The sequence below is a fragment of the Vanrija pseudolonga genome, chromosome 4 (assembly GCF_020906515.1).
Source record: "Vanrija pseudolonga chromosome 4, complete sequence".
Classification (NCBI taxonomy): domain Eukaryota; kingdom Fungi; phylum Basidiomycota; class Tremellomycetes; order Trichosporonales; family Trichosporonaceae; genus Vanrija; species Vanrija pseudolonga.
The window spans coordinates 2,317,812-2,343,645 of record NC_085852.1 but is presented as its reverse complement, the minus strand read 5'-3'; the positions used below and the strand labels follow the sequence as shown (position 1 = coordinate 2,343,645).

The following is a 25,834-nucleotide window of genomic DNA, read 5'->3' as shown; positions in this document are numbered from 1 at the left end:
TGGTGGTGAGGTTGGAGCTGCAGCGTGTTGGAGGAGTGGAAGTGTGATGGTGTCGTTGAACCGGCGGCACTGCTCTGCGCGACGACCATGACGTGGGGCTCGGCGACGCGCTTTGACGTGGCAACTCACGCGACAGTGGCACCTCCACCAGGGGCTCCACCCTGAGCAAGAATCCAAGAATCCTGATCGTCCGCGACGACTGCATGCCATGTCTATGTACAAATCCTACGAGCCCGCATGCAGGCCATGCCCATTCCCAGGCTAGGCCGAGAACACCTCGATGGCGAGCGGGTACTCGCGCCCGTGGATGTCGCGCACCTCGGTGACGGGGATGCCGGTCCAGTTGCGGCCGTTGGCGATGGCCTTCTTGATGAGCGGCTCTGGGGAGTTAGGACGTTGAGGCTATGTTAACTCACCGTTCTCTGGCGAGATGAAGGTGCGGTGGTAGACGCGGAGCGTGACGGCGCGCGAGAGGACCTCGGCGAGCTCGGCAAACGTGTCGAGCTCCTGGATGCCCTCGGTGTCTGGTGGGTCAGAGCGTCTCCTAGAGCAGTACTGCATACCCACCGGGGAGGAAGATCACGGCGCGGCCGCCCGAAAGACCAGCAGGAGCATACGCCGTCTCCCAGTACGCGCCACGCGCCTCGCCCTTGCTGTAGACGCCCTTGAGATCGACGTGGTAGCCCTCCTCAAAGTCGGAGATGACACCCAGCTTCTCCGGGGCGTAGCCAGTGTAGCCCTTGCGACCGGTGTGGAGGTTGGTCTGGTACTCGACGAGGGCGTTGCGCGGAAGCTCAGAAGCGCCGACAAACGCGACGGGGGCGCCGGTGAAGTTGTTCTGTGGTGTCAGCTCTCCTCCCAGACCAGAGTCAGCTGCTCACCTGCGCGGCCCAGAGCTTGTACGCCTCGGCAGAGACCCACGGTCCCTCGGCACCAGCGCCCTTGGGCTTGTTGAACCACGCGACGGTGCCCTCGCCCCAGCCCTGCCAGCCGCCGCCGGTCGCGTTGGGGTCCTTGAGGGCGTCGATGATACGACGAGTGTGCTGAAGAGCGAGGGCAGCCTCGTGGGGGTACGGGCTGCCCGGGGCGACAGGCTGCTCGGGGAGGGTGAGCGACGCGGGACGGAGGGGGATCTGGCCGGCGATGTGCAGGCGGCCGTCGACCTGAGGGTTAGTACCCTTCACGAAGGTCAACCCACCGTCACGGCCTGCGAGTAGGGGCCAATGTTGGCCGGCGCCCAGTAGCTAGCGCTCTGGACGTGGAGGGCCGAGCGGTCGCCGACCTTGTAGCCGCTGTTTCCGACGACGTCGTCAAAGCCGACAACCTCGACGCGGACGCGCTCACCCTCGGGGAGGGGGACGGCGACGGTCGCGCGCGAGGGGGGCGAGGTGCCAAAGTGCTCGACGTAGGCGGCGTTCGCGACCGGGAAGTAGGTCATAGTTGATAGGAGGAGTGTTACGTGTGTTGCTTGGAGGGGAAGAGAGAGGTTGTAAAGTGCGAGTTTGGCTGATGGAAGGAAGAGAGAAAGAGGAAGAGGGGGATTGACGACGTGTCAGTAAAAGAAGGCCGCGGTGCTCGATCATTCCCATTCCCTCGATTCCCCCCTCTTCCTCCTCGCACTGAGTGATGCTACGCCCAACACGAGGAGGCCGCAGCATATTGCAATGCTCGACGAGCTGGACGCCTGCACGCACGCCCTCTCTACGCGCATCGCTCGTCTCGGACGCCACGCACCTTTGATTGCGTCAAAGCACCGTCGCAGTTCTTGCCCGACATCGTCGCCGTCGATGGAGTGACCATGAGCCGTGACTGCAAACCAGTGCCCATGACGCCCAAATCGAACACCACCTTCTGGCGCACCGCTGCTGCTGCTGCTGCTGCCGCCGCTTTGACCTCGACTGACGCTGTCGATCACACCGCTTTCGTCGTCATTCGTGCCTCTTGGTGGCTGGCCGTCATTGCTGCTGTCGTCACTCGCACCCGCCATGACCTGCACATCGCCAATGTCATCGAGCAGCTCGAGTCCCTCCTCGTCCAGGTCTTCTCTGCCGCGCACGGGGTCCTCGAGACCTAGCAGCGCACGCAGCTCGCGCACACTGGGCCGTGTCCATCCCTCCTTGGGCACGAGATCCGCCTCGTCGATCCGCAAGTAGGCGACGGGCGAGGGCTCGGGGTCCGTCAGGATGACCTCGGAGCGCACAATCCGCAGGCGGTGGGAGAAGAGCGGCGTGTCGAGCGTGAGCGACTCATACTCGCCCCCCTCGCCGGCGGGGTGTGCGCCGTACATTGCTTCCTGAGATCGAGGGTGAGCTCGTGCGCGTGCGCAAGTACAGGTGCGGAACAGCGGAACTTGCACTGCACTGGCGCGGCGGCACTCACCAATCGGGCGAGGTGTGGGAACAGCTGCGAGAGAGACTTGCCGACGTGCTTCTCCCCCAGCCCGACACCAGCCACCTTGACCAGGATCGCGTCGAGCCCACTACTGATCATGCTGCTGACCAGGGGCAGCTGCTTGCTTTGCCACAGGTACGCGAGCGACGTGAGCTTGAGCCGCTGGCACACGTGCTCTATCCTCAAGCGCTGGTAGTTGGACAGGATGGCTCCCGATGCGACGGCCGTAGCGTCGGGGTGTGCCGCCTGGCGTATCAGCCATCGTCCTCCTCCACCCACTCACCAAGATATCCTTCAACAACGCAGTCAAGTCCTCAGTCTCGTCGCCTTCCCGCCCCGACCCCTCGCCCCCGCGCTCGCGCGAACCGTACTCGGCGCCCTGCTCGACCGCCGTGCCGCGGATCACGCGCGAGAAGTGGGGCAGGCCGAGCGCCTTGGCGATGAGGGGCGGCATCGACGTGCCGACAGACTGGTACATGTGCGAGTCGAGCTCGTCTGGGTGTGAGTTCGCTTCGACGGCATGGGAACTCACCAACGCTCGGCGGCGGCGTCAAGGTTCCCGTGGCCACGACCTCGTGCCCGTTTGCGACGACGTGCATGAGGTTGAAGCAGCTGTCCTTTCCGCCAGAGACGAGGCAGATAACCTTGTGCTTGACTCCTGGGAGGACGAGCTCATCGCTGCTTGCGGCCATGGCTGTATGCGTGTTGTTGTTGTTGTGACCTGACCGACGCTGATCAGATTGTCTGAACTGACTTTTGAGGCTCAGGCCTCCACTTGCGTCACGGAGATTGGGCTTCCCTCCGCGTGCTCCCCTTGCCATCTCGCTTGATCGGGCATGCGATGACGTCGCGCGCGTTGTTTAGCTGGCATCTCGCTCACATCACGGCACGACGGCCTGCCTGCCTGCCTGTCCCCCAACGGGCTCCTCTCATCCTCTCTCACGACGACCGACGCTGGCCCGTTAAACACCCGAGGATCGGAACAACACCGCCCACCACATCCAACACCACCACACACGTTGCCATTGCCCACTCACTCACTCATCTACTCCACTCTCCACACCCCATCCATGTCGTCGCTCCGAACAGGCCTCCTCCCACAGCTCCTGCGGGCAGCGCACGCCCCGCGTCCGGCTCCAGCCGCCAACGCATCGCGCTTCTTCTCCACCCCGCCCAAGGCATCCAGCCTGCACGCCCGCTTCCAGCAGGCCCAGGTGGTTACGCGCGTGCAGGCCCGCCCCAAGCCGCGCGCTTCCAACGCGTTCATGTACGCCATCGGCCTCGGCCTCGCCGGCATCTCCCTCGCGCCGCGTACCAAGCTCGACGCACCCGCCCCTGCTCCCGCCGGCATCCGCCAGACATATGTCAACCCCACCCCGCCTGCCCGTGTCGCCGACGACCCGCCCGTCGAGAGCATCCTCTCCATTGGTCAGCTCAGCTTTGGCGCCGTCTGTGGCATCTCGGCTGGTGTGTTTGTCAAGAAGGGTCTCAAGGCGCTCGCGTTTGCTCTTGGTGGCATCTACGTTCTCCTCCAGGTGAGTCGGGCGAGCGCCACACTTGTCTATGGCATACAGCGCTCCTTTTGCCTGTACTGACATTCCCCAGTACCTCTCGTCCAAGAAGTTCGTCTCGGTCGACTGGAACGCCATCAACAAGAGCTACGACAACCAGATTGGCACCGTCGGCGCTGACGGCAAGGTCACGTACCCCACCGTCAAGCAGGTGTACAACGGTATTGTCGACTTCCTGACTGCCAACTTCCAGCGTGAGTGGGCGTGGCAACTGGTGTTGTTGGATGGGGCGAGGCTGATTTCCTTCAGAACGCGCCACCTTTGTGGCTGGCTTCCTCCTCGGTCTCCGCGTCGGATGATCACATCAGAGCTATTGTTGAAAAACAGTCGAAAGAAGGAATGGAAGCCCGTGGGCGTGTACCTGTAGTTGTGTGCCCACGATATGCATGCATGCAAGAAGGAGGAGGAGGAGGGAGGGGGCGAGCACTGTGTATCGCCTGGCCGTCGGTGATGGCTGCAGGAGGCCAGGAGGAGCGATCGCCGAGCCTCTCAAGCCCACCCACCAATACAGGACGTATTGCTACGTCAGCCAGCGGAGTGGCACGTGGTCCACGTGGAGCGGAGTGTCATCTCCGCTCCAACAAAGTTGGATCGATCGTTTCAATAATTTGATCCCGTTAAGTCATCGGTCTGCCCGAGCGCCGACTTAGCAGCTTGCCGACTGACTGCTTGCACAAACGTCGTCGACGCACTTTGAAACCCGCAATTGACCACCATCACTACTTTGACTTTGACGAACAGACCGCACTCCCCTCCCCCTCTCCCCTTGCATTGCATTGCCTGCTTCTCAAAAGAAGGACGACGACCCTCACGCTCGACGCGCAAGCATGTCGCCTTCATCAGCCCAATGGCACTCGGTCTCCCCTCATACTCGACCCCTCTCCATCGCAATCTTGGAGCTCGCACCGACCTCGGTCACGCTCGCCCTCACGCGTTCCCCACCAGGCAACAGCGCGAGCCCATCAGGATCAGCAAACCATCATCATGCGCCGGCACAGCACGTCGTTCACTCGCTATCACATCACCAGTCGCACTCGCACTCGCACCACGGACACGCTGGCTCGTCGTCCCATGCCAACTCGAGCGGCAAGAAGAAGAAGAAGAAACGCGGTGGCGGCGCGTCGGGCGGGAACCTGAACGTGCCCCACGGCGCAGATAGCGAAGACGGCGGGGACGACGGCGACGAGGACGGGGCCGGCCCGCACGGCTTCATCCCCGGCGCGTACCCCTTCAGCTCGATGCTCGCCGACGGCCAGACGTTCAAGGACATGCTCAGCCACGGTGTCGTGATCACCGTGGACGGCATGCCGTGGTCGCGCATCGTGGCGCATGTGAGCGACGACGCAGACGACGAGGACGGGTTTGGCGCAGGTACGAACGGCGACGGCGAGGACGAGGACGGCGACTGGGAGGACGACTGGGAGCATGCCGGCAACGACGAGGACGAGTCGAATGTGCCCGGCGTGGCGACGGTCGCGCGCCGGCGACGAGGACACCGACAGTCGGCTGGCGCGAGCGATGCCCACCGGCCGCATACCAGGCCGACGAGGAGCCACGCCGCCGCCCACGAGAAACAGCCGCGCTGGGACCGCGAGCGCGCTGTCGTCGTCGTGTACGACTTGGATCCGTCCAAGGAGCACGAGATTGAGCTGCAGATTGTCGGGCTGGTCAGCGAGGCCAAGGAGCTTGGTGAGTGCCTGGGCTTGGGGACGGTGCTGACATACACAGTACCTGTGTCGAACGCCATCCTTATCCCGCCAGTATCGCCGTCCAACTCTACACTTCATGCGCGCTCGAGAGCCAACTCGCTGCGGTCCAGATCAAGACCAAGATCCAGATCCAACTCGGTCAACACGGCGCCTCCAGGCCCATCACCCCTGGGGTCGTCACTGCTGCCTGAACCTCCATCGTCGCCCGGCAGGACACCGCCCCCGACGTCGGATGGCCATGTTGTCCCGACCTCCATTCTCAGCCCCCATGACGCCCAGACGGCGCAGACACGACACCTTATCGCTGCCGCTCACGCCGAGCGAGAGCACTTCCAGCTCCAGATCAAGGAGGCGCGAAAGACGGCCCAGCGCTCCGAGGCCTCGCTGCGAACCGAGATCGAGTCGATGAAGAAGAGCAACGAGAAGGCCGGCAGCAACGACCAGCGCAACAAGCAAAAGTATCTTGCGCTGCAGGAGCAGGTCAAGCAGGGCTGGGCCGCCGCCGAGACGACCAATGAGGAGGCAGCCGACATTCGCAACGGCCTGCCCGAGCTCGAAGCCAAGCTCGCCGTCGTCACAGCCGAGGTCGAGGGTGTGCGCGGCGAGTGGAAGACGGTCAAGCAGGTGGAAGAGGACGCACGGGAAGCGGACAAGAAGAGCCGTGCGGAAGAGGACAAGAAGCTGGCCGACATCACCGCCAAGATTGACAAGCTGCGCGCCAAGAAGGAGAAGAAGGAGGCCGAAAAGTGCGAACTGCAGAAGCGCCTAGAGGATCTCGAGAGGCAGCGCGAGGAGCTCGACCGGCGGGCAGAGGAGGAGCGGTCTCTGCGCCGGCAGGGCTATTATCCCGGCTGGCACCAGCCGCACGCTGCGGTTCCAGGCGACTACAACAACCAGTTCGACAACCGGCCGTTATCCAACCGGCCTTCCTTGACCAATCTGAACGCGGGGTACACTGGCCCCTCGTTCCGCCCTCGCGGCGGATTCCAGCATCGATTCCCTTCTGGCGGCCGGCCACCAGCCGCGGCACCGCCGGGGCAGTTCTTCCCTGGTGGGGCCTCATCCTCAAACTGGAACCCTCCACTGCCAAAGGCTGCTGTAGGTGGAGGCTCTCCAGCCCTCGGTCGCGGGCCCTCTGGGTCGGGCACGAACCCGGCTGCCGTGCCGTTCCTCCCCTCTGCGGCGAGTAGCTCGCCTGTCAACTCGACAACCGCGGCCGACTCGGCGCTGCACACGGCACTGATGCCACCACACCTCCAGCATAGGATCTACCTCCCCAACAATGTGCGCCCGAGGCCGACGCCAAACTTCCACCCACCGCCGTCCGTGCTCGCCGAGCAGGCAGCGCAGGCGGCACCGGCCTCGCCGGTTGGCGGCGCAGGCGCCAAGTCGCCGCTGTCGCAGCCGGCGTTCCCGCCTCTGCCTACCACCGCCCCAGCGGTGCGCCCAGCAGCCGGCGCGACCGGCCCGAGCCTGGCGTCGATCGTGACGCGCGCAGTGCTCGCGCCGACCAGCCAGGTGCTCGCTGGCCCGGGCCCCGCCCCGATCGGCAGCGGCAAGCCGCGCACGGCATCGACGTCGAGCCAGAAGGGCTCGCCGGTGCCGCAGCAGCAGCCTGGGACGGCGTTCCCTCCCCTCTCGCCCACTGCCGCACCGTTCACCTCGCCCCGGACGACTCCGCCGGCCACGACACCACCGGCGCGCGGCGACGGGGCATGAGGACGTGACTAGGGCTATGTCGTATAATACATGTCATGTATATGTTAATGTTGCAGTGGACGGGATGACTCATGCGTGCGCAGTAGCTGACACGGTGTCTATGCATTCCGCGAGCAGAGGGAGGGAGGCGGTGATGGATCGACCCCCAGGTCTGGCTGGCTGGCTGGCTGTGATGGATCTGCGTCAGGGCGCGTCCGTCGCTGCCCGCTTGGCGGTGATGCAAACGCTGGTCTTGGCTGCCACTTGGAAAGTCGTCGGGTGGGCGACGTTTCGGCTCGGCGCTGGAGTCCGAAACAAAACAACAAGGAGGCACGGCGCGGCGCGGCGCGGCGCGGGGGTTGTTGCGTGGATGCATGGCAGGCAGCGAACACTGCGAGCTATGCTCTGCACGATGTCCAGCCAAGACGACGACGGCCGCGGTATGCATGCATCTGCTCGCTGCTCGCGCGACCCCCTCCGCTCTCACGCACGCAGGCAGGCAGCTGCGGGCAGCGACGTCGTTCGCCGGCAGACACCGCATACAGGGACGCCACGGTTGGTTGTTGACACGAAAAAAGGCCAGCCAAGCGGGCGACCGCCGGCGCGCGCGGCGCGCGTCACTGCCCGCCCGCCCGGCGCCGCGCCGGCGGGGGTGCGCGCAACTCTGTCTGCTGTCTCTAGGTGGCTATACTTTGCTATGCATTGCTGCGCCTTGGACGACGACAACTTCTCCACCATCTTGATTCCTACGCTCGTTCTTTTTCCATCTCGCAGTAGCAGCGCCTCGTCGACGACAGACTGACTGTGCACACACCACCCGCCTCGCTCGCTCGCCGCCAACCAGTCAACGAACCAACACTAGTCTTGATTTTGTGTTTATCTCCCGACTTTGACTACTCCCCATCACACTCCTTCCGTACACAACATGAAGACGGCCACCACGCTCACCGCCCTCGCGGCGCTCCTCCCCGCCCTCGTCCAGGCCGGAACCTACCCCATCCTCGACTCGATGAAGGGCGCGAATTTCCTGTGAGTCGGCTCTGGCGGCGAGCGGAGGGCCGAGCGGAGGGGAGGGGAGGAAGGAAGGCGCCGCGGCGGCGTCGGGCCGTGCGCTCAGCAATCTCGGCGCGGCGCGGCGCGTGCTCGGCGTGTGATGCCGGCGCGCGGTCGTCGCTGCCGCCGCCTTGACCCGCGTGCATCGTGTTACGACGGCACGACGGAACCCCTCCCTCTCCGCGCTGCCCGCACCGCACCAACCGTGCTCTGCTGACGCGCCGCAGCGACGGCTGGAACTTCCCCGTCTCGACTTATGACAACACGACCAAGTGAGTTGCTTTGGCGGGCTGACTGAGGCCGGCAGCCCGTGGGCGCGACGCGCTGCCCGTCGCCGCAAGCCCGTGGCCCACGGACTCGCCGGAACCTCAGCAGCTCGTCGTCCCATCCCCAGCGCACACCCACTGACCACCCTCAGCGGCGACGTCTTCTGGGCCACCCCGCAGAACACGTCCCTCCTCTACCTCAACGACGCGGGCCGTTTCGTCCTGAAGGGTGCGTGTCGTGTTTGACTTGGACGCGCGAGCGACCGCGCCGCGCGCGGCTAGTTTCTCCGCGGGCTAGTTGCCCGCCGAGCGCGCCACTTGACCGCATTGAGCTTGAGCTTCCTTTTGCTGACCCGGCTCGCTCAGTCGACAACACGACTTTTGTGCCCTACAACGAGAAGCGTTACGCGCCGACCCTCTTCTCCAAGAAGGCGTACAATGCCAACACGGTCATCGTGTTCGATGCCACGCACATGCCCTACGGGTGCTCGGTGTGGCCTGCCTTCTGGACGCAGGGTGCCAACTGGCCGCATGGTGAGTGGTGTGCTGCGGCGTAGGCGTAGCTGCGCAGCCGCTAACGCCCACGCGCAGGCGGTGAAATCGACATTGTCGAGGGCATCAACCAGCAGACCAAGAACCAGATCGCGCTGCACACAGGCCAGATCTGCACCCAGTCCAAGTCGCAGTTCACCGGCACGCCCGGATTTGACAACTGCACGATTGGCGCCAACTACGACGCCGGCTGTGTCGTCACCGACCCGAGCGAGAACTCGTACGGCGCCGGGTTCGCCGCTGCGGGTGGCGGTGTCTTCGTGACCGAGTGGACCGACGCCTTCATCAAGATCTGGTTCTTCTCGCGCGCCAACGTCCCCGCCTCGCTCACCGCCGACGCCAAGACCATTGACACGAGCGCGTTTGGCACCCCCGTCGCGTGGTACGACTCGTCGACTTGCGACCTCAAGAACTCGCTCTCCGCCCAGACCATCACGCTCACCACGACGCTCTGTGGCTCGTGGGCCGGCGTCGCCTCGACCCTCGAGCAGACCTGCCCCCCGCTGACCGGCACCAACACCTGCTACACGCAGTACGTGATCAACGACGCCTCGGCGACCTACAAAAATGCCTACTTCGAGATCAACTACGTCAACGTCTTCTCCAATGCCTCGTTCGAGACCAACCCCACGTCGGCCGGCCAGTCGCACTCATCCCCCGGCGGCTCGCAGGGCGCTGCCGCTGGCGGAAACTCGACCACCGGTGGCGCTGCCCCCAGCGGGTCGAGCGGTGCGGGCGGCGCCTCGGGCTCGGGCGGCTCGGCCTCCCCCTCTTCGTCGAGCAAGCCCTCCTGGGCCCGCCCCGTCCTCGACACGTCGATTGGCTACCTCGCCTGGGGTGCCGTCGCTGCCGCCGGCATTGCCAGCGGCATGGCCATTGCCTTCTAAGCGGCTTGAACGCTTATCACACTGCGGCCTACGTGCCGCTTAGACAAAGGCGCCATCATGTCTAGATCTCCCCTTCGGATGGCTGCCAATCTTGAGATGGACAGTGGATTCTTACCCTGATAGAACAATATTCCATGCATGACGTGTTTCCGCAAAGGAGGGTGGTCGGTGGTTAGCGAAAAGCTGCCAGTAGTTAGTCAGCCTGCTCCACGCCGCGGAACGTCATATGAGTACATGGTCTATGAATGCAGTGTTATGTCTCTCCTAATCGCGCAACGGCTCAATCGACAGCGCCTCAACCGCAGTGCGCACCTCCACCTCCCAGAAGAGCTGCAGGTCCCACCCTCCGCCGCGGACCTTGCCCTCGCGGTCCTCCTTGGCCCAGATGACGCCGGACCGGCCGTCGACGTACGAGTCCTTGGCTTTGTACCAATCCGTGTACTCGGCCTTCTCGGGGTCCGAGTACGGGATCGCGACGTACGGGCCAGCATAGCTTGGGCTCGTGGGAGCGTGGGCCGTGTCGCCCTCCGTGTTGGCGTACAGTGCGGCCAAGGAAGGCGGGACAGTGGCCGCGAGCGCGGCGGCACGCGACTCCTTGGCCTTATGGTACGCGTTCATTATGGCACTCGCGTCCTCGTTGCCCCCGCGCGAGAGCGCGTCCACTGCCGACGAGCGCGCGCGCGCCTCCTCGGCCGCCTCGACGCGTTCTGCCTCCTCGATCATGCGCATCCGCTCGGCACGCGCGCGCCGCTCAATGTCGTCCCGCTCTGTCTGGGACAATTTCTCCATCGCCGCCTTGTGTTGGTTCGTCGCGATCAGACCGGCATTGTCTCGTGCGTAGGCCGCGATTTTCGCCTCGGTCGCGGCGACATCGACGTCGTTGAGCAGATTGAACGCTGGGAAAGTTAGTCTCGCCCGATCCGGGAGTCGGTGACTCACTCATGTCCTCCACTTCCTCCAGGTAGTCGTCGTATTCCTTTCTTGTGGGGAAGTCGTCGGCGCGTTTATTAAAACTGGGTGGTTAGCTTGCTGCCTAAATCGTACTAGCTCACTTCTCTGCCATTCGCCGCCGCACACTTATCTCCTTCTCAACCTTGAGGTCCTCGAAGGTCTGGTGCCGAAAGTTGGACGTCCTCAGCACCTTCTGGCACTGCGGGCAGGGCGCTGGGCCGAGACTGAACAACCGGTCGATACACGACTCGCACCTGGATTGTAAGTTGATGTACCACCAGAGGCAACTCACATCTTGTGGTAGCATGGCGACACCAAGAGGCGGAGGTTCTTGTCGAACTGTCGGTCCGTGTGGCAGATCGGGCAGGTATCCTCGTCCGTCTAGAGAGTTAGCAGTGCACGGCTAACTCGCATATGATGACCCGAGCCGCAATACACTACTCACACGGTACTCCGTCACCCGTTTACTAGCATCTTGCACACCAGCCATGTAGAGAAACCCCTCTTCATTCCCTCGACTTGTGACAACACCAGAGCTCGCGCCGGGGCGAGAGCCCTGCCCGCTGCCCCCTGGGACCGCCGGTCGCCGGACTCCACTGCCTCCTGGTGGGGCTCCTGGCCGCCTTACGGCGTTGAGAGGCCTCCTAGCTACTGGTGGTCGTGCTGACATGGTGAGGCGAGGAAGGAGGCAGGAAGGAAGGAAGGAAGGAGTTTCGTGTGGCGTTTGCAACCTGGTATCGTGGTCACTGATGGCTGGCGAGCCCAACAGAGTCACAGGATATCCCCCTTGTGACAGTTACAGTGTTGTAGGTGTTTCTTGCGATGATATTGTACAATGTCGAGAGTTGTCAGCAACAATCGAGATGCAGTTCGCACTTGTATTGTGACGTCGACTTCGAGCCATCTCATCCGGTATCGGTCGGTATCAATTTATCCACGTCATTTATTTTTCCACGTGGTCACAATGAGTGGAAAACTCCTCTTTCATCGTGACTTGGGCTTGCCGCTGCTTGCGTCAAGCGACTTCTTCGAGGTCGACCATCTCCACAACTCTCAACACACTCTTGTGCTGTCAAACACATTGCAATTAGACAGCGACGCAGTCACGTAGAGCGAATCTTCTGCGTACATCGAATTCAAAAGTATCGGCTGGATCCACCGACCGATAGCCCCGGCGATCCCTCAGAGTCGACGACGACCGCCCCGACAGAGATCGTGACATAACCTACACCACCTGCTCCACCCGCCCCTAATTCACAATGGCGACCGCTACCGCGACCTCGGTCCCCGCATCCGCCGCGGCTGCGAATGAGAAGACGCTCACCGAGGCCCTTGCCGCCGCCTCCATCTCCGACGAGCCCAAGACGGAGGACGCTGAGAAGAAGGACGAGGAGGAGCTCGAGGAAGGCGAGATCAAGGAGGAGGAGGACGACGGATCCCCCAAGACCATCTTCCACGACGCCCGCCGCTTCAACATCAAGGTAGGTGGAGCTTGGGACATCGGAGTGGAGCTCACCCCCTCAGCACCCCCTGTCGTCCAAGTGGACCCTCTACTTTGACTCGCCTCAATCAAAGGCGCTCCCAAAGACGCCGCAGACGTCGCTCACTGCCCCCGGTGGCCACTCGGGAGGATGGCTCGATGACATCCGCAAGGTCATCGAGTTTGACTCTGTGGAGGAGTTCTGGGGTGTCTACCACAACATTGTCTCGCCCAGCCAATTGCCAGGCAAGGCCAACTACTACCTGTTCAAGAACGGTATCATCCCCGCTTGGGAGGACCCTCAGAACAAGAACGGTGGCAAGTGGGCCATCCAGGTGCCCCGTGACAAGTCCAAGGCGACCATTGACAAGGCTTGGCTGTACACTGTGAGTGGGGTGTGGGGCTGTGCGGCTGTGGACACCGAAGGGAAACAGCTGTATTAACGCCGCCAGATGCTCGCTGCCATCGGCGAGACTTTCGAGACTCCCTTGGACGGCTCGGTTCCCGAGAACTCGGACCTCGTCACCGGTGTCATCGTCTCGTCCAGGCCAGGATTGTGAGTCAAGCTATGGACCCTGTTGCTCGACGTACTCAGCTGACCCACCAGCTACCGTATCTCCATCTGGACGCGCGACGCTCCCGATGTCAATGCCCCCGAGACGGACGCCTTGATGAAGCGCATCATGACCATTGGCCGCCACTTCAAGGTCTCGGTCCTCAGCTACGACCTCGACCAGAAGCTCGTCACGGGCGGCTTCCAGACCGAGGTCACCTTCGAGTCGCACAAGGACTCGGAGCGCAAGGGAAACCGCAACAAGGTGGGTTGCTTCCGTAGGTTGACGAGCTAACCCGCCAGATTGTCATTTAAGTCCAGTTGAGATATCCGTGCCGGGGAGGACCCGGCCGCCGCATACGTTGGTGTATCATGTAGAGCTTATGCATGGTTTCTGGAGAGCGCGTGGGGTGCGACATGCTGTAGCTGGCTACAGCTGGATTCGGTACGCGTATGGGCTTGCACTACAGGCCCGGGAATGAGCGCAGCATGCTCGAGATTGATGTAAGACCCGCATTTGGACTTGGCCACACGACCCATTGTTGCTGCTGGTGGCAAGAATTCTCCCGCCGTCATTTTCTGTTTTCAGGCACGGCGCGCTCTCAGATATTTCTGCGGCAAGCCATCATTGACATCTCGTTCGACTTGATCAACAACAACACTCCACTCTCATCATGCCCCGCATCACACGCAAACAAAAGGAGGCGGGCGTGCAACCACGAAAGAAGACGGCGCCGAGCGGGCATGGAGGAGGAAGAGCAGGCGGCTTCAAGGTCGGCCCCAAGCACGCGCCAAAGGACGCCTACCTGGGACGAGGTGAGTGGGAGCTCGCGAACAGCGTCGGCGGCGCTGGAGGGTCCCACGGCTCAGCTTCGGGGGTCTTGTGGATCGAGCTGACACCACCAGCCCAGAAGCTCAAGGCGAACCTGATCGAGGCGGCCAAGGTGAAGAAGCAGTACGCCAAGGTCCTCGCGGCCGAGGGCATGTCCTCTACACGACTGAAGCGCGACCCCGACGCGCCGGCACCAGCAGCAGCAGCTGCATCGAGCTCGAAGCGTTCGTCCGAGACGAAGGGCAAGAGCGCGGCCAAGCCGAAGCGCCATGACCCATTCGCGGTGCCGAAGAGCGACGACGACTTCTCCGACTCGGACGAGGAGGATGACGACGAGGACGCGGTCGGCGGCCGCTCTGGCAGCGAGGACGAGGACGAGACGCCAGACGACAGGAGGGTGCGTTCCCGCGCTGGACCCGCACCGGGCGACGACGACCGGCGGCGTAGCCGCGCTGGCCCCGCACCAGGAGAGGACGACCGGCGGAGGAGTCGTGCCGGCCCCGCGCCTTCGTCGGGCCCATCGCGATCCCCCGGCTCCGAGCTCAAGCGCCAGGTCTCGCACCCCTACAAGCTGCAGCCTCGCAAGAGGGACGACCAGGAGGGCAAGGGCAAGGGCAATGGCAAGTTTGACGGCAAGAAGTTTGGCAAGGGCAAGGCTGCGGCAGCGGAGCCTGTGCCGCCGGCCGAGCCCCTCCCCTCCCTCCGCACGATGAAGCGCGACGCATTCAGCAAGCACCACGACAAGAGCTCGGCACCTCGCGGCGCGCTCGGCTCGGCTAGGCGCGGTCAGCCCAACATGGGCTCGAGGATGGACATGCTGCTCGAGAAGATCAAGCGGTCCAAGGCATGATGTATGGTGTTTGGAGTGGTGTTGGGGAGGGAGGGACTGACGCTGGGCTTGGAGAGGGTCTGACACGGGGGCATGCCGAGGGTCTGACACTGGAGCTTGGTATCGAAGCGACGAGACACCGCACGCCGTGTTCGAAATTCTGACGGGGAGACTGACAACGACGCAACTGAGCTTGATCGCCGACCCACGCGGCCTCGATTCAAGGTCATGGCCCCAACTTTGCCGATGCGGATTGGGTTGGAGCGGCGCCGAGTATATGTCCGATTAAAGTGACCGACTTGATTAACGCCGCCAAGCCGTTCACAGCCGACGGAGGATGCGACGTACACCAAGCGGCGTTCAGAGCTGCGGGACGCACGTTCGGCCACGGTGGACACATGTCCGTTCAACGCCGACGGCGACGCTGGCCTGTCGCTGGTAGTGAGGGCACGCCGCTCGCGCGCGTCGGAGCTTGGCCTCCGCACAACAACCCGCAAGCAAGCTCAAGCATCACGCTACCGCGCACCAAGGCTCCGTCCGATTCACACGCCTACTGCGTTTCTAGTTGTGGACCACGCGGCGTGCATGCATCGCGAGGCAGCTCACCATCGCTTCCTGCTGATTGCGCGTCATTATCCAGCCAGCCGCCAGCTGCCTGATTTTGATTTTTTGCACGCGCTAGTGCGCAGCCAGCTTGACCTCCGTGGAATCCGCACAACCAACACACGGGCGCCAAGCGCGTGCCAACATTACGACGGAGCCTGGACATGTGTCCCGCCGTGGGAAACACCAGCACTGTAGTGTGGCGCTACACGACGACTAACCTAGTCTTGTTGGACGTTATCGCATACCCTGCCAAGGACGCTGCTATCTCCCCCCCTTGCTGCTTCTGCGAACAGCGGAGCATGCCGCGCTCGCCATATCGCTCGCCTTCCGGCGGTACAGGGGGCACATGGGCGCTGGAAATAGCTCGCACGTTGGTTGTGCGGTGGGTGCTAGGACTAAATTGAGAGGGCATGAGCATGGACAGGCATCCACGTTTCGGAGAGGCATGTGGTTGCAGTACTTATCGAGGTGCAGGCATGTCCACCCCCGCCGAGCACGGTACGGCACGGAACGGCATGCCACGCCGCGTCGACGCCGAAACGTCACCGCTTGCTCGCTCGCGCGCCACGACACGACCGCACACCAACCAACATAAGCGACAGCCGTGACGCCAGTGAGAGTGGTGAAACCAAGGCCAAATCTTATCCGGCGCACACACGCGGTGCAGGAAACGTGCGAGACCCACTCCGTCTCATAGCTCCGCAGTTAGCTGAGCACCAGCGCAGCGGCGACGCATGCGCTGGTTGCGCAAGATCGGGGCCGATGGTGCCAGTGCATTAAGCTTTTGCAAGAGTGGCAGGTGCCCGGCAGGCCGGCGGCATGACGGTGCCGCCGGGTACCTGTGTGGTTGGTCTCTGCAGCAACCAACCGGCCGAAACAGTGGCGCGTGGCACCCGTTGCCACGCTACATACATTAGAGCCTCCTTGGCAGTCGCGGCGCAACGCAGCGCAATGGACGCACCGGCCTGTATGCAGAGTCACGCAATGGTGTTTCCAGGGTCGGTCGCGCTCGCGAAACAGCCAAGCCTTCCAGGCCCGCTGGCGCCGATACGCACTGGCTCAACTAGACAACACCAGCCTGCCAGCCTGGAAGAACTACACGAAACAAAACTAGCCGTCGACATGTCACCGGATTCTGGCTCGCACATAGGGCGTGATTGCGTCCCGGCATGACGTTGCGGACCCATGTGGGTTGCGCAGTCGGCGACTTTGTTCTAGCGATCCTAGCCCGATATGCATCGGCTTTAGGAAGCCGTGCGGCAGTTGCACGTACTGGCAGTGTGGCGATGGCGGGCTCTACGCCTGCTCCACCGTCCATCTTGCTACCCCCCTCGTCGTGTTCGAGGCCACGCTAAGAGATAAACTTTGAGATAGAGCTCGACGACGGCCTGAACTAGGGAGAATTATGGATACGAAGAGTGGGGCAGGGGTGTTTGAGGGGTCGTGGCGTGGTCGGACGGCACTGGTGTGGAAGACTGGTGTGAGCTGCGTGGCGCCTGCTGTAGTGATATGTATACGGTCACTGCCCTCCTCCTCTTCCCTCAAGCGGCTCACCACCACCACCACCACCATGCCCACCGAGATCGAGCTGCAAGACCAGGCGACCCGCCTCCCCCTCCGGCGCCTGATGATAATCTACGCCGGCATCTGTACGCCGCCGCTGCCTGAGGACGCACACTGACGGACACCAGGCTCGGCCATGTTCATCGCGTTCATGGACCAGTCGGCCGTGGCGACCGCCGCGCCGGTGATAGGCAACGCCTTGAACGCGAGCGCGACGATCAGCTGGGTCGGCACGGCGTACTGGGTGGCCAAGTGAGTCGCTGTGTGCCTGTGTGGCGCCACTTGGTGGTGGCTGAGGAATGCCGTGGCGCCTGGACCTGGATCGGCGCCGTCAACGCCGTGATCAACGCACCGAGGGCTTCACGAGTCACCGCGCCCAAAAACAGCCCGCTGCAGGGGTCGAACCTACGACCGTTGGTTCTCCGTGCACCGAAGGCCAACGCTCTGCCACTGAGCTAAGCGGGCTATGGGGGATGGGGCTGTCAAGTCGCTATATGTAGCCGCCACACTCGCTCCCCTTTCCGGCCACATGCTGACCCACCCTCCAGCTGCACCTTCCAGCTGATGTACGGCCGCCTGTCGGACGTCTTCGGGCGCAAGCACTGCCTCGTCGTCTCGCTCGCCACGCTCGTGCTCGGTAACCTGCTGTGCGGGTTCGCCAAGACGCCGGTCCAGCTGTACGTCTTCCGCGCGATCAGCGGCATTGGAGGAGGGGGCGCCACCAACCTGTCCATGATTATCGTGTCCGACGTCGTGCCGCTCAAAGAGCGGGGCAAGTATCAGGGCTTGTTGAGTGTTGCGATTTCGCTCGGCAACGCCGCTGGCCCGTTTATCGGCGGTGGGTTGGCCACTGCCGGCCAGTGGCGCTGGCTCTTCCAGTAGGTTTCGGGCCGTTGCGAGGCTAACACCAAAGTGTGACGGCTATTCTGGGAGCGCTCTGTGGCGTCGGATGCCAGTTCGCCCTCCCCCTCAAGCCCGTCACCGGCTCGGTGGGCACCAAGCTCGCGCAGATCGACTACGCGGGCGTGCTCCTCAGCGCAGCTGCAACGGTGCTGATCCTCGTGCCCATCTCGGGCGGGGGCAGCATCTTCGCATGGGACAGTAGTATCGTGATTGCGCTGCTCACTACTGGTTGTGTGTGCGCGGTCGGCTTCATCCTCGTCGAGTGGCGCATGGCGCGGCTCCCCGTCCTCCCGATGCGTATCTTCGCCACGGCCTCGAGCACCACCGCGGTGCTGGGGCAGTTCTGTATCGGCCTAGCATACTTCGCCGGCATCTTCTACATCCCCATATACCTCCAGTACGTCAAGGTGTGCACGCCGCTCGCGGCCGGCGCGCTTGGCCTGTCGTACTCAATGCCGCAGGCGGGTTGGGCCGTCGTCGCGGGATGGTACGTGTCCTCGACGAACAAGTACAAGCGCGTCGTGGTCCTCGGCGCCGGGGTATGGACGCTGTCCGTGGGACTACAGCAGCTGTGGAAGGTGTCGACGCCGCTAGCGCTGTCGATGACCCTGCTCCAGCTGCAGGCTTTCGGTATCGGCACCGTCCTCCAGCCTTGTGAGTGTGAATTAGGCTGCGGCGCTGACCCCACCAGCCCTCATTGCCGCGCTGGCTGCGACAGAGGAGAAGGACCGCGCAGTCGTGACCGCCAGCCGCAACTTCTTCCGCACGCTCGGCAGCTCGGTCGGCCTGGCGGGCGCCAACGCCCTCTACCAGGCCGCCGTCAAGAGTGGCCTCCACCGTATCGACGGCCTGTCCGACGATCAGGAAAGGATGCTGGTAGAATCGTCCCTCGCGTTCGACGGGCTGGAAGACGAAGTACTCCAGGACATCAGGGAGGTATACGCTTCTGGGCTGCGGAAGGTGTTCCTCTTCTTCCTTGGCGTCGTCGCATTCTACTTTGTCCTCACGTTTTTCATCAAGGAAGTCAAGTTCAGGGCCGACGCGCCTGAGCTCTCCGAGAAGAACGGCCGCGGCGACGTCGAGAGCGGCAAGGCAGCGTCTGTCAATAGCGAGAAGACGGACATCGGCTCGGCCAGCGACAAGTCAGCACCCGACTCGCCATCGCTGGAAGCACGAGTTCCCAACCTAGCCTACGGCGACCGCGAGCCGCTGTCTGGCTCGTCGACTCTGGCGCCGAATACCCCGAAGATGAGCGCCGAGACGTTCAGGGAGGAGGTAGACGACAAGGCGTCGAACCACAAAAAGTCCATGGAGGACTGATGAGCGGAACAAGTTGACAAAAGGGCAGCTATTATCAGAGCCTGGACGCCCACCCCCATAGAGATTGTAAGAACGACAACAGATAGACTGTGTTGAGAATAGACAGACTGGGTAAACGATAGATATGCTTAGTGATAGAGATAGATGCCACAAGACGAAGGCCCTTTCGTAACACCATTATGTAGTAGCCACAAGAAGAAGGCTTTTTGGTAACACAATTAGTAGCCCGGGCCTTGTAGTTTCCCAATCGGAGACGTAACCACGGGGCCCTGTTTTGACGGTGATCAATGAATGCAAGTGTCAATGTGCGTCTACAACCCCACACCGTCGAGCAGCGGCCCCTTGCTGCCCCAAGCAACAACGTAATGGCTGAGCACGAGGCGCAGCTCCTCAATCTCGTCGAGGAACTCGAGCTTTGATATCCTGGTGGCTGTCAGCGAGACTTTCTTCTCTCTACAGCCTACCTTGCCCGCTCAGCATCGCTGACCACGTCGGACCGGATTTCCCACAGTCTCTTGGCCCCAGACTTGGTGAACACACCTTCGCCCAACCTTGGGTCCAAGAAACGCTCGGCCTGGGACTGAGGGGTGGGGAAGGGGACCGCGCCTGGGAGCGAGAGGTTCCGAGCCGCGAGGTTGCGCTTCATGACTGCGCCGAAGGCATCGCTGCGGCGTGAGCTGCGATGTATGTTGCCACAACTCACTTCAAGCCGCACATCTCGTACACGACCGATGCAACGTTCTCGAACCGGCTCCCAAACCATGCGAGCACGTCCCGACTCGCCTCGGGCTCCATGTAGCAGAAGACACATTCGGATATGACGAGGGTCGGCGCGTCGGGGTCGAGCAAGGCGCCTATCTGGTCCAGCGCGCCGGGGGTACGCAGGTCAATGGGGAGGAGGGCATATCGCTCCGACGTGAGGGACGCGCCGCCATGCCCAACCTTGTACGGTTTGGCCGGGGGTACTATTGCGCCAGTACCGACGGGCTCGCCCTGCCCCAGCGCAGCCACCAACACCTTGCTCTTGGCGATACGCTGTGCCTTGACGCTGGTGAGATGGGGGAAGTCGACCTCGACGTATTTCCCCAGTCGAACGTCATTCCGTGCCGCAAGGCGCCAGAACCGCGTGTCGCTCCCCGCGCCTAGGGAGACGATCTGTGCAGATTGCGGGGAAGACGCACTGGCCCGGAGGAAGGAGTCGACGACGGCGTCGAGCGCTGCTGTGCGATGGTGCGTTCCGACATTGATTAGTGGTGGTTTGTGGGCTGCGCTGCTATCCCTCCCGATCCGCTGGGGGCGGTACAGGAGGGACACGAACGGGTCGTCGAGGTATCCGAGCGAAACGGCCGAGCTGGGTCGTGTGAGCTGATCATGGCTGGACCGAGCAGCTCCACTCACAGCCTTGACGCTGCGGCGTCATCGTCAGTCGACCTGATCGCATCGTCGGGGTGTGTTGACCCCGACGGCGTGGGGCGAGGTGGGGGCAGCATGGCAAGTGAGAGACAGAGAGAGCGACGACGAGAATGACGTTGGCAGTCCAAAGTGGAGGCTGTCAACAACCCCGCCCAGGATTTTGTCACGTGCAGGAAAAGTTGGGTCAGTCAGCATCGTCGTCATGGAAGACGCGAGATGAGATGAACAACAATATCAGTGCTCTCCATCGCACACATCTCACAACACGCAAAAAGATGTCCCAGACAGAATGGGCACTCGCAAACGCTAGCGCGGCGCCAGCGGGCGCCGCCGACGCCGACCTCTCGGGCGCGGTCGCCAAGGCCGACTTCCAGAGCGTCCTCTTCGCCGAGCAGACCAAGCGCGCTCTGGCCGCCGTCCCGGGCCTGTTCGACAAGCTCGCCGACGCGCCAGCAGCGACGACCAAGGCCGAGCTCAGCACCGACGACCAGCTCGTCCTCCTCTCTGCCGCTGTCGCACTGCAGCACGCCTTCGTGCAGGCTAACTGGACCGGCCCGGACCTCGCCTTCGGACCCAGCGAGGTCATCGCGGCCGTCACTGGCGCCGCTGTGGCCGACAAGGAGGCTGCCAACACGGCTGCCAACGCCGCCGCGCTGCCTCTCCTCACTCTCCTCGGCGAGCCGGCGTACCACCTCGCGACGCACCCTGCGCTCTTCCTTCTCAGCATTCGCATTCTCGCCTTCCTCGCGAAGCAGCCCACCCCTCTGGCCACGATCCCGTGGTGGCTCCTCCGTTCGCACCTGATCCACCTCGCCCTGCTTGACGAGCCGGTTGCGCTGGCTGACGAGGTGCTGAGTGCTGTTATCGCGCTTATCGAGAAGGCGCCCGACGCCGACACGGCTGCCTCGCTCAACCTCGAGATCGGCCTCCTCCACAACCGCCTCGGTAACGACAAGGCCGCTAACCAGGCGTTCCTGGCCGCTGCGCGCACGTCGGGTCTCGAGTTTGAGCTCACTGGCGCTTTCGGAAAGCGGACAAAGTTCCAGGTCGACGACACGCCCCTGCTCGTTCTGCTCGCCGAGTCCAGGCAGCGCGACGGTGACGACGCCAAGGACGCGGTCCCCGTGAACATTCCCAAGGGCCTCGCGCTCAACGATGACACGCTCCTCGAGGAGACCGAGTTTACCAAAGTGACCCAGACGCCTGACTCCTCTGTTCGTCTCAGCCACCTTGACCCCGCCAACCAGCCGGCACTTCACCCGCTCGACCAGGCCTTGCTGTTGTCTCTCTGCCTCGCGCAGAAGAACAGCTCGCCTACTCACGGCCTCACTGTTGAGCAGATGACGCCTTTTGTTGCTCGCGTCATCCCGCACCCTCGCAACTGGAGCGTGCACACCACGGCGCTCCTCCTCCGCTCTCGTCTTGAGGCTACCCGTTCGCGTACCGTCGAGCGCAGCACCCTCCAGCTCGCGGCTCTCATCGAGCAGATGCCCACTGCCGACTCGGAGCCCGCCGAGCGCCTCAAGTACTTCCACCAGCTCCCTCTGCCCTCAAAGTGGGAGATGGAGCGCGAGCTCGGAAACCGCTACCTCAGCCTCGGTGTCGTCCGCTCCGCGCTCGACATCTTCACCCGCCTCGAGCTCTGGGAGGACGCCGTCGCATGTCTCCAGCGTATGGAGCGCGAGGCCGAGGCCGAGCGTATCGTCAAGGACCTGCTCGAGGGTCGCAAGATCGAGTCGGACATTGTCGTTTCCCTGGGCAAGTCGAGCCTCAGCGACGCTCGCCGCCAGAAGATGGGCAAGGCTCGCGAGGCCAAGCTCTGGTGCTTGCTCGGTGACCTCACCCTCAACTCGGAGGACGCGCCTCGGGATCCTGCCGGTGTGCGTGAGCGCGCGATTCAGCACTACAAGCATGCGTGGGAGGTCTCGGGCCACAGCAGCTCGCGCGCCATGCGCTCGCTTGGTTCGCTGTACACCTCCGCCCACGAGTATGAGGAGGCCGTCCCCGCGTTCCGCCACGCACTTGGCATCAACCCCCTCTACCCTCAGGTCTGGTTCACTCTCGGCGTCGCCCTCATGCGACTCGAGCGCTGGAGCGAGGCCCGTGATGCCTTCAAGCGCGAGGTCAGCGTCCGCGACGAGGACAGCGAGGGCTGGAACAACCTCGCCGCCGTGTACCTCCGCCTCAACGAGGAGGGCGTCCCCAAGGGAGAGACCCCTCCTCCGGTCACCTTCGAGAACAAGACGCTCGCTTTCCGTGCCCTCAAGTCTGGTCTCCGAACAAGCTACAACAACTGGCGGATGTGGCAGAACTACATGATAGTGGCCATTGACGTCGGAGAGCTGGCCGAGTCTGCACGTGCCATGACGCGCGTGATTGAGGAGATGGGATCCAAGGACCCTATCCTCGCGGTCGACACTGAGGTGCTCGACAAGCTCGTCGATAGCGTCACCCGCGATGACTGGAACAATGGCAAGGGCCCCGCCGACGGCAAGCCGCCTAGGACATCAAACGAGGGCTGGGGCCTGTTGCCCATCGTCGAGCGCTTGTTCGACAACACCATCCTCCCTCGGGTGAGCGACAGCGCACGGGTATGGAAGGCACACGCGCGTCTCCTGCGATGGAAGGAGGACTGGGCCGGCGCTATCGAGGACTACATCCGCGCGTACCGTGTCAGCGTCGCCAACGACGAGCAGGTGGAGCGTGTGCCTGCTCGCTGGAGGGACGCGGTGCACGAGGTGGAGGACCTCGTCGCCACGCTCACTGCTCTTGGCCCCCGTGTTCCCAAGGTCGAGGGCAAGAAGGGCGGCGACTGGCGCTTCCAGGCTCGTGGTATCGTCCGGACGTTCATGGGCCGCACCAAGGACGCGTGAGTAAAGCTCCCTCTATGGTGTCCTCTAGCTAACTCTCCAGGTTTGAGGACCAGCCCGAGTGGGACAACCTCAAGGAGCTGCTCGACGACCTCAAGCGTTCCGACTAGACCTCACCCACCACAATCACACATCATCACTTGCCACGTTCTAGACCAAATGCCATGGCTGTATGCATAGTTATCCATGATCCCTGGGGGTATCTCCTCGTCGTCCTCGTACAACAGTCGTCTAGCAGCTGGGGAGTTGGAGTCGGTGCTGGCGCTGGCAGGCTCCTCGTCGGTGATGGTGGTGATGTGGGAGCGGCTTAGCGGCGGCGCTTGGTCTTGCCGGCCTTGTGTCGGGAGATGGGGCGGCCGAGCTTGTTCTGTCCCTTGAGCTTGGGACGGGGGGCCATGCCCTTGCTCTCGCGCCACTGCTCGCGGCGGGACTCGCGGGGGGCCGAGGTCGAGATCTTCTTGGTCTCTGGCGGGGGGTTAGTCGCTGTTGTCGTTGTCCTTGTCGTGGTGTGGCGAGCTGCGGCGGCTGCACACGCCGTGAAGCACGGCAGTGCCCACACGCCCAGCCGGAACACTCACCCTCGCCCATCTCGGCGTCCTCCTCCTCGCCGCCCTCGGCCATCTTGTCGTCGCCCTCGGCGTCTTGCTCCTCGCCGCCGTCCTTGTTGAGCAGCTTGGCCGAGATACGCGCCGTGCGGGCAGCGTTCGCGACGGCGTAGTGCGACTCGTGGGCCTTGCGCCTGCGGGCCGCGAGCTTGGTCTTGGAGCGGAGCGACTTGGCCATTGTGGTGGTGTGTTGGTGGTGTCACGAGAGCAGCGAAAGCAACAACTACCTGCATGCACTGCGCCGCCGCAAAGCATCCTGCTTGTGATGTAACTTTCTTGGATTAATGGGGAGAAAATGCCGAAAGAATAATTACCACGTGGTTTCCATGCGCGGGCTCAACGCGTGTCGTCGAGACACTGACGTCTCTTCGAACAGACGAGGGATGTCATCGACGACTGGCAATCACCACCACTTCGACTCCTCCTCGACTCTCTCTCTCACTCCGTCTTCGTCGTCCTCGTCTCTCGACTTGTGGAAGTAACACCCCACGCCAGTAGTTGAGCCACTGCCTCCCTTCGACCTCGTTACCCCCGTCTTCCCCTCCCACCATGTCCCGTTCCTCCTACGACCGGTGAGTTACTCTGATTTGGAACATGGGCACCAACTCACACCACAGCTACCTCACTGTCTTCTCGCCCGAGGGCCGTGTAAGTCTGACAATCGTGATGCTGAGACCACTACTGACCCTGCCTTTAGCTGTACCAAGTCGGTGCGTAGCTGCAGAACGAGCCAAGATGCCAGCTGACACACCACAGAGTACGCCTTCAAGGCCATCAGCTCGGCAGGCATCACCGCCGTCGCGATCCGCGGCAAGGACACGGCCGTGCTCATCACGCAGCGTAAAGTCGAGGTGCGTGTGGCTGGCGTTACAAGAACAATGAGAAGGAAGGCGGTCTGACTCGCCCAGGACAAGCTGCTCGACCCCGAGACCATCACCCACATCTTCCAGATCACCCCCACCATCGGCGCTGTCGTCACTGGCCGCATTGGTGGGTCGCTCATGTTGTTCTGTTGACCCATGCTTACGTATCAGCCGACGCCCGCGCACAGGTGCAGAGGACACGATCAGAGGCGGCCGAGTTCCGCTACAAGTTTGGCTACGAGATTACTCCTGATGCGCGTGAGTGGAGCGGGTAGCTCGAGTCCCCATGGAAATCAAACTGACATACCCCGCCAGTCGCAAAGCGCATGGCCAACATCAACCAGGTGTACACTCAGCGCGCGGGCATGCGCCCCCTCGGCATCGCCATGATCCTTGTCGGCATTGACGAGGAGCGCGGCCCCCAGACATTCATGGTCGACCCTGCCGGATACTTTGTCGGCTACAAGGCCGTTGCGTCGGGACAGAAGCAGACCGAGGCGACCAACTTTGTGAGCTCACCACTTCCTTGTTCGAGCTGACAATCAGTTGGAGAAGAAGTGGAAGTCTGTCGAGAACGGCAGCCTGAACCTCGACCGCGCGGGTGTCATCGAGGTGGGTGGCTAGAGGCGGAAGATAAACTCACCCCCCAGCTCGCCATCGAGTGCCTGTCAAACGTCTGCGCGACCGACTTCAAGGCGACCGAGATTGAGATTGGTATCGCGTCAACCTCGCCCGAGGAGACGGGACCCAACCCCGGCCGCTTCCGCCAGATGAACGAGGCCGAGCGCGACGAGTGGCTCACGCGTGTCGGCGAGAAGGACTAGAGGCAGTATAGCAGTGCATTGATGTATGGTGGTAGATATGTGGGGTGGGGTGGGTGGGGTGGTGGGCGAGGGCGGGCGAGGGGAGTTGGCAGGAG

General features: G+C 62.9%; 10 protein-coding genes and 1 non-coding gene across 11 annotated transcripts; 6 read left to right on the top strand and 5 right to left on the bottom strand.

Annotated features, from left to right (window-relative positions):
- Positions 1 to 217: 217 nt before the first annotated feature.
- On the bottom strand, positions 218 to 3,094 carry mug71 (Diphthine--ammonia ligase). The gene is made up of 9 exons (XM_062772735.1): positions 2,924 to 3,094; positions 2,675 to 2,886; positions 2,380 to 2,637; positions 1,735 to 2,293; positions 1,199 to 1,506; positions 882 to 1,163; positions 568 to 838; positions 417 to 524; positions 218 to 380 (listed from the first exon to the last, which is right to left on the bottom strand). Exons 1-9 carry the CDS (start codon positions 3,081 to 3,083, stop codon positions 262 to 264), a joined length of 2,277 nt encoding a protein of 758 aa, XP_062628719.1. The 5' UTR covers positions 3,084 to 3,094; the 3' UTR covers positions 218 to 261.
- Positions 3,095 to 3,333: 239 nt separating this feature from the next.
- Positions 3,334 to 7,390, top strand: TPM2_0 (Tropomyosin-2; the record flags this gene model as incomplete). The annotated part of the gene is made up of 4 exons (XM_062772734.1): positions 3,334 to 3,926; positions 3,997 to 4,156; positions 4,806 to 5,651; positions 5,691 to 7,390. Exons 1-4 carry the CDS (start codon positions 3,462 to 3,464, stop codon positions 7,388 to 7,390), a joined length of 3,171 nt encoding a protein of 1,056 aa, XP_062628718.1. The 5' UTR covers positions 3,334 to 3,461.
- Positions 7,391 to 8,294: 904 nt separating this feature from the next.
- Positions 8,295 to 10,127, top strand: AFUA_2G14360_0 (putative endo-1,3(4)-beta-glucanase; the record flags this gene model as incomplete). The annotated part of the gene is made up of 5 exons (XM_062772733.1): positions 8,295 to 8,398; positions 8,650 to 8,694; positions 8,841 to 8,917; positions 9,055 to 9,222; positions 9,280 to 10,127. The coding sequence occupies 5 exons, from the start codon at positions 8,295 to 8,297 to the stop codon at positions 10,125 to 10,127; spliced, it is 1,242 nt and encodes a 413-aa protein (XP_062628717.1).
- Positions 10,128 to 10,391: 264 nt separating this feature from the next.
- TFB3 (RNA polymerase II transcription factor B subunit 3) lies at positions 10,392 to 11,748 on the bottom strand (the record flags this gene model as incomplete). Its single annotated transcript, XM_062772732.1, has 5 exons — positions 10,392 to 11,023; positions 11,067 to 11,140; positions 11,180 to 11,332; positions 11,371 to 11,459; positions 11,524 to 11,748. 5 exons carry the CDS (start codon positions 11,746 to 11,748, stop codon positions 10,392 to 10,394), a joined length of 1,173 nt encoding a protein of 390 aa, XP_062628716.1.
- Positions 11,749 to 12,109: 361 nt separating this feature from the next.
- Positions 12,110 to 14,835, top strand: TIF45 (Eukaryotic translation initiation factor 4E). The gene is made up of 6 exons (XM_062772731.1): positions 12,110 to 12,559; positions 12,603 to 12,944; positions 13,011 to 13,114; positions 13,166 to 13,376; positions 13,813 to 13,927; positions 14,018 to 14,835. The coding sequence occupies exons 1-6, from the start codon at positions 12,338 to 12,340 to the stop codon at positions 14,791 to 14,793; spliced, it is 1,770 nt and encodes a 589-aa protein (XP_062628715.1). The 5' UTR covers positions 12,110 to 12,337; the 3' UTR covers positions 14,794 to 14,835.
- Positions 14,836 to 16,948: 2,113 nt separating this feature from the next.
- dotC_0 (Efflux pump dotC) lies at positions 16,949 to 19,164 on the top strand (the record flags this gene model as incomplete). Its single annotated transcript, XM_062772730.1, has 5 exons — positions 16,949 to 17,027; positions 17,070 to 17,193; positions 17,490 to 17,819; positions 17,855 to 18,498; positions 18,536 to 19,164. The coding sequence occupies 5 exons, from the start codon at positions 16,949 to 16,951 to the stop codon at positions 19,162 to 19,164; spliced, it is 1,806 nt and encodes a 601-aa protein (XP_062628714.1).
- On the bottom strand, positions 17,326 to 17,406 carry LOC62_04G006165. Its single transcript has one exon. It is a non-coding gene; the product is annotated as a tRNA-Arg (tRNA).
- A 311-nt stretch (positions 19,165 to 19,475) lies between the features above and the next one.
- On the bottom strand, positions 19,476 to 20,662 carry PPM1 (Leucine carboxyl methyltransferase 1; the record flags this gene model as incomplete). Its single annotated transcript, XM_062772729.1, has 4 exons — positions 20,563 to 20,662; positions 19,868 to 20,515; positions 19,629 to 19,829; positions 19,476 to 19,587 (listed from the first exon to the last, which is right to left on the bottom strand). The coding sequence occupies exons 1-4, from the start codon at positions 20,652 to 20,654 to the stop codon at positions 19,476 to 19,478; spliced, it is 1,053 nt and encodes a 350-aa protein (XP_062628713.1). The 5' UTR covers positions 20,655 to 20,662.
- A 165-nt stretch (positions 20,663 to 20,827) lies between these two features.
- On the top strand, positions 20,828 to 23,618 carry SPAC19B12.01 (TPR repeat-containing protein). The gene is made up of 2 exons (XM_062772728.1): positions 20,828 to 23,446; positions 23,491 to 23,618. Exons 1-2 carry the CDS (start codon positions 20,853 to 20,855, stop codon positions 23,555 to 23,557), a joined length of 2,661 nt encoding a protein of 886 aa, XP_062628712.1. The 5' UTR covers positions 20,828 to 20,852; the 3' UTR covers positions 23,558 to 23,618.
- Positions 23,614 to 24,263, bottom strand: LOC62_04G006162 (uncharacterized protein). Its single transcript, XM_062772727.1, has 2 exons — positions 24,026 to 24,263; positions 23,614 to 23,912 (listed from the first exon to the last, which is right to left on the bottom strand). The coding sequence occupies exons 1-2, from the start codon at positions 24,228 to 24,230 to the stop codon at positions 23,755 to 23,757; spliced, it is 363 nt and encodes a 120-aa protein (XP_062628711.1). The 5' UTR covers positions 24,231 to 24,263; the 3' UTR covers positions 23,614 to 23,754.
- A 197-nt stretch (positions 24,264 to 24,460) lies between these two features.
- Psma6 (Proteasome subunit alpha type-6) lies at positions 24,461 to 25,779 on the top strand. Its single transcript, XM_062772726.1, has 8 exons — positions 24,461 to 24,624; positions 24,670 to 24,700; positions 24,811 to 24,903; positions 24,961 to 25,042; positions 25,087 to 25,173; positions 25,231 to 25,424; positions 25,462 to 25,527; positions 25,566 to 25,779. The coding sequence occupies exons 1-8, from the start codon at positions 24,602 to 24,604 to the stop codon at positions 25,737 to 25,739; spliced, it is 750 nt and encodes a 249-aa protein (XP_062628710.1). The 5' UTR covers positions 24,461 to 24,601; the 3' UTR covers positions 25,740 to 25,779.
- The last annotated feature ends 55 nt before the right edge of the window (positions 25,780 to 25,834 follow it).

Coding starts and splice junctions, on each gene's coding strand:
- LOC62_04G006162 (XM_062772727.1), bottom strand. CDS start 24,230: ATGGCCAAGTCGCTCCGCTCCAAGACCAAGCTCGCGGCCCGCAGGCGC. Junction 23,913..24,025: donor GGACGCCGAGATGGGCGAGG/GTGAGTGTTCCG, acceptor ACCCCCCGCCAG/AGACCAAGAAGATCTCGACC.
- mug71 (XM_062772735.1), bottom strand. CDS start 3,083: ATGGCCGCAAGCAGCGATGAGCTCGTCCTCCCAGGAGTCAAGCACAAG. Junction 2,887..2,923: donor GACGCCGCCGCCGAGCGTTG/GTGAGTTCCCAT, acceptor ACTCACACCCAG/ACGAGCTCGACTCGCACATG. Junction 1,507..1,734: donor GTGCTTTGACGCAATCAAAG/GTGCGTGGCGTC, acceptor TCCTTCCATCAG/CCAAACTCGCACTTTACAAC.
- SPAC19B12.01 (XM_062772728.1), top strand. CDS start 20,853: ATGTCCCAGACAGAATGGGCACTCGCAAACGCTAGCGCGGCGCCAGCG. Junction 23,447..23,490: donor ATGGGCCGCACCAAGGACGC/GTGAGTAAAGCT, acceptor CTAACTCTCCAG/GTTTGAGGACCAGCCCGAGT.
- Psma6 (XM_062772726.1), top strand. CDS start 24,602: ATGTCCCGTTCCTCCTACGACCG. Junction 24,625..24,669: donor TCCCGTTCCTCCTACGACCG/GTGAGTTACTCT, acceptor CTCACACCACAG/CTACCTCACTGTCTTCTCGC. Junction 25,043..25,086: donor TGTCGTCACTGGCCGCATTG/GTGGGTCGCTCA, acceptor CTTACGTATCAG/CCGACGCCCGCGCACAGGTG.
- TIF45 (XM_062772731.1), top strand. CDS start 12,338: ATGGCGACCGCTACCGCGACCTCGGTCCCCGCATCCGCCGCGGCTGCG. Junction 13,115..13,165: donor GTCTCGTCCAGGCCAGGATT/GTGAGTCAAGCT, acceptor CTGACCCACCAG/CTACCGTATCTCCATCTGGA. Junction 13,928..14,017: donor GGACGCCTACCTGGGACGAG/GTGAGTGGGAGC, acceptor TGACACCACCAG/CCCAGAAGCTCAAGGCGAAC.